The 12,266-nt window shown below is 47.5% G+C and overlaps 1 protein-coding gene across 1 annotated transcript; it reads left to right on the top strand.

Moving 5' to 3' along the window:
- Positions 1–6,698: 6,698 nt before the first annotated feature.
- On the top strand, positions 6,699–8,878 carry Sephs2 (selenophosphate synthetase 2). Its single transcript, XM_050165896.1, has one exon. It carries the CDS (start codon positions 6,852–6,854, stop codon positions 8,196–8,198), a length of 1,347 nt encoding a protein of 448 aa, XP_050021853.1. The 5' UTR covers positions 6,699–6,851; the 3' UTR covers positions 8,199–8,878.
- The last annotated feature ends 3,388 nt before the right edge of the window (positions 8,879–12,266 follow it).

The following is a 12,266-nucleotide window of genomic DNA, read 5'->3' as shown; positions in this document are numbered from 1 at the left end:
GGGAATCTGAAATCACAATCACCTTCACGGAGAAGGGAAAAAAGGTTAGTTGGTTAACAGGCAATATATGGGGTTTACGGTTGTATAATCCAGGAGGGGAAGACATAGGAATTCTGTTCACCCTAAGAATTGTTATAACACCTCCCATGACCATGGCACTAGGGCCCAACCCGGTATTGCCTGACCAGGGACAGCTAGCCCTGGCTGAGGTCCCCCCCCCTTGCCAGGGCCTTGGGTCCCCCTTCAAGTCCTAAAAATCTTCCTGCTACCCCTGCTTCACCGCTGGCACTCTCTAATACAGGCCAGCGATTGTTTAATCTAATAGTGGGAGCTTTTTCTTTGCTGAATAGTACTGACCCCAATATGACAGAATCTTGCTGGCTATGCCTATCAGCAGGACCCCCATACTATGAAGGGATTGCAATATCTGGGGGTTTCAATAACACAACTAGCCAGGAGGGCTGCGCTTGGGGAGTTAGTCATAGACTAACTCTTACAGAGGTTACTGGTGCAGGGACATGCTTGGGAAATCCACCGGCTGCTTACAAACATTTATGTAATGAGACCCTTAAGAGCCCTAAAACTGCTAAAACTGGATACCTGATCCCCGATTCAGATAAATGGTGGGCTTGTAGTACAGGCCTGACGCCTTGCGTGGCAACATCAGTTTTTGATGGTACCAAAGATTACTGTGTGCTTGTTCGACTAGTTCCAAGGGTCATTTATTATCCTGCTAACACATTTGAGGATGAATTTGACAGGCACTCGAGCCGTTATCGGCGAGAGCCCATCTCTATGACTCTAGCAGTGATCTTGGGCCTTGGGGTGGCAGCTGGTGTTGGCACCGGTACTACTGCTCTAGTGCAGAGTTCCAAAATTCCCCAACATTTTGAGGAATTAAGAGCAGCTATTGACCAGGACTTAAGGGCCCTAGAACAATCTATCACCAAGCTTGCAGATTCAATAATCTCTCTTTCCGAGGTAGTGTTACAAAATAGGCGCGGGTTAGACTTGCTATTTCTTCAAGAAGGAGGACTCTGTGCTGCCCTAAAGGAACAATGTTGTTTCTACGTAGACCACTCTGGGGTAATTAAAGATTCGATGGCTAAGCTCAGAGAGAGGTTAGACAAGAGACAGAGAGAGAGAGAGGCACATCAAAATTGGTTTGAAGGCTGGTTTAACCGCTCCCCCTGGTTCACGACACTCATTTCCACCATCACTGGTCCCTTGATCATTCTATTACTCATCCTAACCTTTGGGCCCTGCATCCTCAATCGACTCCTGATGTTCATTCGTGAGCGACTTAGCATTACTCAAGCTTTGGTGTTGACCCAGCAATATCATGCCCTTAGGGATAATCCCTGAGAATCTCAAGATTGAGATTCGACCAAATCAAAGGGGGGAAATGAAAGACTTTGAGACACCTTAGCACTACTGCACCCCCCATCCTGGGAACCAGGCCTCTAGCATTAGGAGGCACCTTAGCACTACTGCACCCCCCTTCCTGGGAACCAGGTCCCTAGTAACCAGCCACGCGTGCACGGGAGCTTTGAGTACTTTCCATCCCCATTGTAGTCTTTCTCCAATAGACCCGGACCCTGGAACTGGGGTGAGACGACCTGCAGGTGTTCCTCCTTGTAACCGCCATAACATTGATCAAGTAGAGTTAGCTGACCATTGTATGAACTAGTCAAAACAGTTGACAAATGATTTTTGGACTTTCCCTTTGATTCTGTACTACCCCCTCCCTGAATTTGTGGTTTTTTCCTTTAAAAGAGCTTGTAATAGACAAAGCAGGGTCCTTCTCCCCTGGAGGCTGAGGGACCTCTGCCATGGCAGAATAAAAATTCCTCTTGCTATTGCATCAACCGTGCTGTGAGTGTCTCTTGGGGCGACCTCCTCCTTGGTGGGGCTTTAGGGCCCAACACAACCACACACATATATACACACAACACACACATATACACACACCCCACACCTATACACAATATATATATATGTATATATATAAATAAACATGAAACAATATATCTGGCCATAATGATTTCAGGCTTAATAATGTAAGTTTGGGCTACATAATAAGATACTGTCTTTTTTTTTAAAAAAAAAAAAGCATAGAGCCAGGCAGTGGTGGCGCATACCTTTAGTCCCAGGACTCTGGGAGACAGAGGCAAATGGCTCTCTCTTTTGAGGCCAGCCTGGTCTACACAGTGAGTTCCAGGACAACTAGAGCTATGTAGTGAAATCCTATCTTGAGAAACCAAAACAAATAGATAAATAAACAAATTAAATAAATAAAAAGACATTGCAATATTGCTCAATTGATAAGAGTTCTTGTCTAGAATATAAAAAGCCTCTCTAAAACAAACAAAAATATTTAAAGGAAACAGTAGCCTTTCCTGGGGCTGTTGTGAAGACTGTATTTTTTTTTTTCCTGAGCTCTCTTGTTGTCCAGGCTAGCTTCAAACTTGACAGATAGCACGGACAGCTAAGTCTAGCCTTGAACTCCCAACCCTTCCGTCTGCACCTCCCAAGTGCTCGGATTACAGGCGTGTGCCACCACACCCAGCTGGTTGCTGTGAATACTAAGTGAGAGGACAGATACACACGGAAAATGCTTGCCTCTTCATGTGTGTCCAAATACAGACGGATTTACTCAGCTGATACATGCCATGCCATGGACAGGACCAGGACAAGAGAAGGGGACACAGAAGCCCCTGCCCTGTGCACGCTACACACCAGCATGGCACTCAGACAACCTGGCATCCTGCAAGAACAAAGCATTGTCAGCCTCAAGTTAGAGACTGCCTGGGCTACAGAGTGAGACCCTGCCTCAAAAACAGAATTACACATTTCAATCGAGAGGGGAAAGTCCAAAGAGCAAGAGGACAACAAGTCTACCGGGTCCAGTCACTGTTCAACCTGCCAGGTGATGACAGGATTAACACAGTGGATTTTTTTCCCTCTTTGAGACAGGAGACTCCTTTAAGTGTGTCATATGCTGAGAAGCTGCAAAGGCTTGACTCTTCCACCTTGCCATCGCACTACCCCCTAAACAGAAACTATGATCCCCAATTTACTGAAGTGGCGTGGAGGGGCAGAAATGGATCCCATCTCCAAGGGTGCAAAGGTTCTGTCAAAGTTCAAAGGTCAGGTGTATGAGAGCAAGCTCCTTGGCAGGCTGGCCCCACACCCTAACCAAAGACAGGGGTGTGCAGTAGATCTCACTGGAAGGGGAAGGGACCAGCAGAGTAGAGTGGATAGAAAGGGCTAGGGACCTAAATATGATCAAAATACACTATATATTCCAGAGCTGTCGTCGAAACGCATTATTATGTGTAACTAATATGTCTTTTTTTTAAAGATTTATTTATTTATTATATGTACACAACATCCCTTCCATGTATGCCTGCAGGCCAGAAGAGGGCACCAGATCTCAGTACAGATGGTTGTGAGCCACCATGTGGTTGCTGGGAATTGAACTCAGGACCTCTGGAAGAATAGTCAGTGCTCTTAACCTCTGAGCCATCTCTCCAGCCCTAACTAATATGTCTTTAAAAAAAAAAAAAACCCTAAAAAAATCCAAAAGTTTTTACTTCCATACTTAGTGTTTTATCACTATACCATTTTTTGTTTTTATAAATTCTGAAATATATACTTTACTTTTCTAAATTACATTTTACTTGGTGTGCGTGTGTGTGTGTGTGTGTGTGTGTGTGTGTGTGTGTAACAGGCTTTCTTTTGGGCCACCAACCACGTCTCCAATCACGGCACAGAGACTTATCATTTGCTGTGAATGCTCGGCCTTAGCTCAGGCTCATTTTCTGCTAGCTCTTAAAACTTAATTTAAGCTGTTTCACTTCATCTGTATTTTGCCTTGGGGCTTCTTACCTGTCTTTCATTCTGTACGTCCTACTTTCACAGCTTCCTCTGTGCCTGAATGTCTTGCGGCTGCCCGACTGGCTGGTGGGGGTGTCTCCCTTTCTTCCTCCCTGTTCTTCTCTCCTTGACCTGAGCCTAGATTCCCCCCCTCTCCCCCAACTTATTCTCTTTGCCCCACAACCGCACCTGTCCCTCCCCTGCCTAGCTTTTTATTAGACCAGTCAGGTACCATAGGCAGGCAGAGCAACACAACTTTACATAATTAAAGAAATGCATAAACACATGGAACACACCTTTTGTCTAGTTAAGGTAGTATCCCACATGTGTGCATGTGTGTAAGTGTTTATGTGTGGGTGTGCATCCATGTATGTGGGTGTGAGTGTGTTTGCATGTGTATGAATGTGAACATGTGTGTGTGTGTGCATGCATGTGTGAACCCTATGGAAGTCCATCCTTCCCTTCCACTGCTTCTGTCCTGGGGATCAAACGTAGGTCTTCAGGCTTGGTAGCCAGTACTTTTACCCTTGAGCTGTCTTTTTGGCCCAAATTTTTCTCTTTTTAAAATATTGAAGACTGGAGAAACAGCTCAAAGATTTAAGAATGCTGTCTGCTCTTCCAGAGGGTCCAGGTTCAGATGCCAGCACTAATATGACATTTGTCACTCAGTCCCACTTACATACCTGTGGGCAAAACACTCATACACACAAAATAAAAATCAATCTATTTCTTAGAAAGTTGAAAGCAGGGTGTGGTGGCGCACGCCTTTAATCCCAGCCCTCAGGAGGCAGAGGCAGGCGGATCTCTGTGAGTTCGAGGCCAGCCTGGTCTACAGAGAGAGTTCCGGACAGTTTGAGATACACGGGGAAACCCTGTTTCATTATCGTTGTGTGTATGTGTGAGTGTCTGAGGACATGACACATGTGGATGAAGAAGCCAGAAGAGGGTCTTAGAGCCCCTGGAGCTGGAGTTATAGGGACATCTAAGCCACCAAGTGTGAGCTGAGAAATAAATCTGTGTCCTCTGAAAGAGCGGCAAACACTCTTACCAGCTGAGCCATCTCTCCAGCCCCCACGCTTCATGTTCTCATACAGTGAGAACAGAAGTCTAACTCACAACATTTTTTTGAAAATTAAAATAGCTACAACACAAAACCGTCTTAGAATGTTACTATTAAAGTTATAACTCTCATTTTAAAAATTATAATCTGGGGCTAATGAGATGGTTTAGTGAGGAAAAGCATTTGCCGTGAAAAAAAAAATTCTAGACAGGGATTCTTTGTGTAGCCTTAGCTGTCCTAGAACTCACTGTAGACCAGGCTGGCCTCAAACTCCCTGAGCCCCACCTGCTTCTGCCTCCCAAGTGCTGGGGGGGAAAGGCACCAACACTGCCCAACAATTAAATCTTATTTTTTTTTTTTGTTTTGTTTTGTAACCCTGGCCATCCTGGAACTCACCGTGTAAATCAGGTTGACCTCAAATTCACAAAGATCCTCCTACCTCTGCCTCCCAAGTGATGGGATTAAAAGTGTGTGTCACCACTGCCCAGCTGCTGTGAAAAGCTTGACAACTTCAGTTAGATCCCATGAACCCATTAAAGGTGGGAGAAGAGAACCAATCACACAAAGTTGTTCTTGAGCGCCCGTGCACATCACCAAGCACAACACTGAGAGATTTATTTATTTTCATTTTGTATGTGTAGGAGCATTTTGTCTACATGTATGACTGTGCACTCTGGTGCTCTCAGAAGCCGGAGTGGGACATTCAGATCCCCTGGAAACCGGAATTACAGATGTTTGTTAGCTAGCTGCCATGTGGGTGATGGGAACCAAACCCAGGTCCTCTGCAAGACTAGCAAATGCTTGCTCTCTTTTTGTTCAATTTTGTTTTGATTTTTCAAGACCAGATTTCTCTGTAGCTTTGGTGCTTTGTCATAGAACTATTTCTTTTTTTTTTTTTTTTTTTTTTTTTTTTTTTTTTTTGTGATATGGTTTTTTTGTGTAGCCCAGGCTGGCCTAGACTATCATCGTCTTCCTACTTCAGCTTTCCAAGGGCTGGAATTACAGGCTGTGTCAGTACATCCAGTGAGAGTCTACTACTCTGGGTTTCACACAATTTTAGTAGCTATTGGCTTTCTTCCTGGATCTATCATGAATTCTCATATACATTAACTTCAGGAAATATGGACATCTTAGCACAGAGTAGCCAAGTAAGCTATTCTGCTGCGTTAATAAATTAACTTGCACAGGAGACAGTCACTCGTCATTGGCAGTTAATGGCCAAACCCAAATCTGTGTTTTCATGTGAAATTTCGCAACATTGACGCTGCAATTTGCTTACGTAATGATAGTATTTGCTTTGTAACGTCCCTTTTCTTCCCCCATTTCTCCCCTAGATTTATTTTGTGTCTTGTCAAATGTCACTGGCACCATTCTGACCTTCATGGGGTTAGCCAAGTGTCAGGGCTTCCTTCAGCAAGTGAGCTACCCTTCCGTAAAGCGACTCCAAAGCCAAACACTTCCAAGACCAGGTTCACATTTTTAAGGGGAGCGGGGCATCTTGGCTCCTCTCTGTGACACCAGCACTTGGGAAACTGAGCCAGACGGATAGACGTGAGTTCGAGGCCACCCTGGTCTACATAGAGAAGCGCGTTCCAGGCCAGTTACAGAAAGTTCACGTGATAATCTCGCGGGGACCGGTTGTGCAAGCAGACGGTTAATTTGTAATATACCTTCCCGAGTAAAGGAAGCCCGCCTCTCGGTATCGGAGTCGTCATTGGGTGATGCGGCTGTCAATCACGCTGTATATAAATAGACGCCGCGGGGCGCTTGCACCGGCAGCGTGGTTTGCGCCCTCCGGTCCCACACGTGCTGCGCACCGTCTCCTCGGGTAACCTTTGCCTGCGTGACAAGTAGGCTCCCCTGCAGGTACCGGGGCCTTGGGGTCCGCCCGGCCTCCCCCACGGGCTGCGCGATGGCGGAAGCAGCGCCAGGAGCCAGCGGAGAGGCCATGGCGGCGCTGGTGGCGGCGGAGGGTTCCTTTGGCCCGGCAAGCCGGAGTTTCTCCAACTACCGGCCGTTCGAGCCCCAGACCCTGGGCTTCAGCCCGAGCTGGCGGCTGACGAGCTTCTCCGGCATGAAGGGCTGAGGCTGCAAGGTCCCCCAGGAGACTCTGCTCAAACTCCTGGAGGGACTGACGCGGCCCGCGCTGCAGCCCCCGCTCGCCTCGCTGGTCGGGGGTCCGGAGGAGACGGGGCAGGAAGGGGGCCTGGGCACCAGGCCGGGCCCCAGCTCAGCCCTTCCCTCGCTGAGTATTGGGATGGACTCCTGCGTCATCCCCCTGAGGCACGGCGGCCTGTCGCTGGTGCAGACCACCGACTTCTTTTACCCCTTGGTGGAAGATCCCTACATGATGGGGCGCATAGCCTGTGCCAATGTGCTCAGTGACCTCTACGCCATGGGCATCACCGAGTGTGACAACATGTTGATGTTGCTCAGTGTCAGTCAGAGCATGAGCGAGAAGGAGCGCGAGAAGGTAACCCCGCTCATGATCAAAGGCTTCCGCGACGCTGCCGAGGAGGGAGGAACCGCAGTGACCGGTGGACAGACAGTGGTCAACCCGTGGATTATCATCGGTGGGGTTGCCACCGTGGTGTGCCAGCAGAATGAATTCATAATGCCTGACAGTGCCGTGGTAGGAGATGTCCTGGTGTTGACCAAACCCTTGGGAACCCAGGTTGCCGCCAATGCCCACCAATGGCTGGATAATCCTGAAAAGTGGAGTAAGATCAAGATGGTGGTCTCCAGAGAAGAAGTCGAGCTGGCCTATCAGGAAGCTATGTTCAACATGGCTACTCTAAACCGGACTGCTGCTGGCTTGATGCACACATTTAATGCCCACGCGGCCACGGATATCACAGGCTTTGGCATTTTAGGACACTCTCAGAACCTCGCAAAACAACAAAAAAATGAGGTGTCCTTCGTCATCCATAATCTGCCAATCATTGCCAAGATGGCTGCCATCAGCAAAGCCAGCGGGCGCTTTGGCCTCCTCCAAGGAACATCGGCTGAAACCTCTGGGGGATTACTGATTTGTCTGCCGAGAGAACAGGCGGCCCGCTTTTGTTCGGAAATCAAATCTTCCAAGTATGGAGAGGGTCATCAAGCGTGGATCGTCGGCATTGTGGAGAAGGGAAACCGGACAGCCCGTATCATTGACAAGCCTCGCGTGATTGAGGTTCTACCTCGGGGAGCCACTGCCGCCGCCGCTGCCGCCCTGGCTCCTGACAATTCCAACGCAGCCTCCGAGCCTAGTTTATGAAATGGAATAGCCGAAGTCGTTGGGAAAGCAGAGCCATTCCACACGCTCATGGACTGTTGGCCAGGGTTGACTCTAAGACCTTTGCGAAGGCCGCCTGCGTAGTGAGTGCCTCCAGGTGCCCTTGGTAGTTCCATCAGAAGCTGCCTGTGTGTACATCCAGGGCCAGAAGTAACCTCTGGGGGGGGATGTATGTTCATCTGTTGAGGAGGAGCAGGAAGCCTTTTCCCAAAGCAAGATGAGACTATTCCAGGTTTTTCTTTGCACTGAGTTGATTCATTTCTGCACAGGGAGTAAGATTATTTCATACGAAGAGTAAACTGCAACGTGAAAAGAAATTTTGAGTTTGGACCAATATATTGATAAGTCTAAATTGTTAAAACTCTTACTGATTCATTGTCAAATTCGTTTTAATTCTTCTGAGAAACCGCCTCTTTTCCTGTTCTGGGCAAGAGTTGAGCAGCTTGCCCAGCTAGGGAAGGAAGACCGCAGCCCCTGACTTGGTCTCTGTCAATGACGCCTCTTCCTCTAACTCCTGCTAAGGACTGGAAGAGGCTGAACAAGCCTCAGAGCCAGGTGTTGGTGGTCATTAATACACTAAATCTTATGCTGAAAATTCCCGGAGATTTAGTTAATAAAGAAAATTTATTACAGCTAAATAAAAGGGACTTTGTTGGAAAACGCTTGTGGCTAATGTTTGGTTTTGTGGATCAGTTTTTTTGTTTTGTTTCTGGCAGGTTCTCACACAGTGGTCCAGGTGTGTGCTGCCAAGCCTAGCTGGAATTCTGAACCTTTTGATCCCTTGATGTTACATTTAGAACCTGCAAAATAGAAAGTGGCTGTTGTTCCTACCCCTGAGCCAGGTATTTGGGTTTGCATTGTCTCCCTTTGATGACAAAAGAAGGCTTGGAATGGATGTAAAACTCTTGGGGATTACAAGGTAGACAGAAAATAGCAAAAAAAAAAAAGGGGGGGGCAGTTTTTTAAAAGCTAGGAAGAAGGTGAGGGCAAAACTAGCTTATCAGAATAGTAGAAGCTGTCTGAAAGTGGGGGATGCTAACGGGGACTAGCTCTGGAAGGAGTTGGCATGAGAAGAGACCCTGCTGAAAGCTTATGTACAGCCAGCAGCGTCTATACTTTGTAGGCGCCCCACCCCAGTACTTTGAAGTAGGCAACTGCCTTTTATCTCTGGGAGGGAAAAAGGAACACCAGGCACAGCGGGAGACGGAAACTCCTCGCAGTCTTTCAAATCTCAGCTGAGGGTTGCGGTGTGGCTTGCCTAGCATGCTTGAAGCCCTGGGTTCAGTCCCTAGCACCAAATAAGCCCAGTGGTGTCGCCAGCACTTGGGAAGTAGAAGTCAGTCATCTTTGGTGATACAGTAAGTTGAAGGCTAGCCTGGGCTACATCTAGACACTGTCTCAACACCCCCATACAAAAGAAAACTGAGCCAGGGTTTGTTGGTGGCTGCCTAGATGCCTGAGAGCTTTATTTCAGGACCCGGTACTATGGGGGTCGGGTGAGAACAAAAGGAGAAAGAGAAAACAAGTTTTAAACCGCTGGCCGGGGAGTTGAGGAGTAATTCCGTGTTACAGTGGTGTGGCTTGGGCAAAGTCCTAGTTTAATCTCTGCCGCCAGGAAAAATAACCTTGGCCGGGAAGATTAAACCATTTTAAGAGGGCCCAGGTACCATCCAGTAGCTTGACAGTTGAAATACCCTGGAGAAAGTGACCATGTCCAGAAAACAGATGTGTAAATGTAAAAGCACTGCCCTGAAGTTTCCCTATACATTAGGATTTTTAATGCCCACCCCCACCACACACATCTGGCAGCCCCGGCTTGTCCTCCCTGGTACTGGCTCAAACATTTTTGTTACGTCTCTTCCGGTCTGCTGAGAATGCAACTGTTCTTTTTTGCAGTTACTTCCCTTGGAGACAGCAAGCTCGGCCCCCACTGAGCCACACTCCCTAGCTACCTCTTGCCTTTTGGTATTGTTTTAGACAAGCTCTTGCTGTGTAGCCGGGTCTGGCCTGCAACTTGCTGGTCTAGAACTCAGAGATTTGCCTGCCTCTGCCTCTGTCTCCCGAGTGCTGGTTTGCACCATCACTACCCGGTTTATTCTAATTTTTAAATACAAGTAATTAAGGATCACCAGACATTTGAGGCAAGTTTCCAACTTTGAAAAAAAAATTAAGGGAAAGACAAATTCGGAGAGAAACGTGGGAAAGAAGGAAAGTACAAAAGCATGGTTTGTAAGAGACAACATGCTTAGGATCTAGAGACCTGGACACGCAGTGCAGCAAGAGACGACAAAGGTGGACGTGGCTAGCAGAAAACAGAATTCCAGAAGAGATGTGTAATAGACAAGGGAGATTTGTGCAAATCTGGTGACCCAGGAGCCCCAGTAAGAAGGCAGGAGAAAGAAATTTATCAAGGAATAATGCAAGTGTTCCTGAGCTTAAAAAGTTGCAAGTAAGGGCTGCAGGCTGCTCAACAGCTAAAAGCATCGGCTACACTTCCAGAGGACCTAGGTACCATCCTCAGCACCCACGTGGCGGCTCACAACGTCCATAACTCCAGTTCAGGGAGGTCTGAAGCCTTCTGAGCCCAAGGGCACCAGGCACGTGCGGGTCGTAGACCGTAGACGTACATATACATAGTTAGTATTCAGGCATCTGACTGGCCTGCCCTTGGGGTCCTGACAGCTGCACCTGTGCACATTCCCTACGTTCCTTTCTACGAGGTGGGCCTTGCTCGCCTTCCATCTCTCTCTCCCTTCTCCCTTTCTCTCTTCCACCGCTCTTGTCTCCAGGACCGGTCTGCTCTCCTGCCTGCCCCTTTCTCTATCCCAGTTTCTCTCCTCTCCAAATAACTGCTCACGTGAGCCCTGTTGTACTGCATGCCGCCTTCCGACGTTTTTAAAATGAGAACACATACATGCTAGCAAAACATTACATCATACTCCCCTTTTAAAAGGGAGTTTTGTTTGTTTTTATTTTTCTTTAGTTGAAAGTGGTGGACCTGTGGTACCTGCCTGTAATCTCAGGACTTGGGTAGGGAAGCCGGGAAGATCAGGGTTCAAAGTCACCCTCACAAATGTAGAAAGTTCCAAGAAAGCATGGGCTATATGAGACCCTGTCTCAAAAGCAAATCAGAAAATAAGTTGAAAATTTCATATCTCTTGAATTCCCAGCATAATGAATTTTGTTTTGAGGCCAGGGCGATGTTTTATAGCCAGGACTATCCTGGAATGCACTATGAACCCCAGGATGGCCTTGAATTTATGTCAATCCTCCTGCCTCAGCTTCCCAAGGACCAAATTTACAGGGATGAGCCACCGTGCCCAACTCCAGTGTAGTGACTTCTAAGACATACTAATTTATGAAGCTTTAAATTGCCAGAGGTAAAGATCCTGAGTTCAAGGCCAGCCAGACCTACACAGTGAGACCCTGCCTCCAAACAAAGTTATTTTGAGGCATGTAAAATATCACAACGATTTCATCCCATGCAGTTTTTCTCGGGAAACTACTGGGAAGGCTAAGCGTGTGTTTCAGGGGTGGAGTGCTTACCTAGTGTGTGTTATGTCTTGTGTTTACTCCCCAGGACCATGAAAGCCAACAAACAAGACTACGGGGCACTGGGTTCCTGGAGCGCACAGAGAAAAGGAAACAACCATGGGACCCAGCTCTCCCTGGAGAGTCGGCAGCCACCCTGAGGACACACCCCACCCAGACAGACGGCACATCGAATTGTGTGGGATCTATACGGGAAGAATGGTTGATGAATAGTATATAATGGATCAGTGATAAAAATAGAAAGTTAATAAATGGAAACAAGATATGAAAAACCCAGGTCAGAAAGCAACTCAGGAGTACAAAGGAAATGTAATCACGCTAGTTTTCAACAGTCAGTACCAGAGTAGGTCAGCGTCACTTAATAACAGAAGTTCATCGCTCTCTGGACTCCTACAGGGCTCTTCACCAAAGGCTGGGGCTGTGGACCACTGCAGGGCTCCAGCTTCACCTGGTAGATACCCTAGCGCTCGCTCACCATAAATCCATTAGCTTTTCCAC

Source organism: Alexandromys fortis, unplaced genomic scaffold (genome assembly GCF_014885135.2).
Source record: "Alexandromys fortis isolate MF-2015 unplaced genomic scaffold, M_Fortis_MF-2015_v1.1 scaffold_146, whole genome shotgun sequence".
Lineage (NCBI taxonomy): Eukaryota > Metazoa > Chordata > Mammalia > Rodentia > Cricetidae > Alexandromys > Alexandromys fortis.
This window is presented reverse-complemented; position numbering and strand designations above follow the sequence as displayed.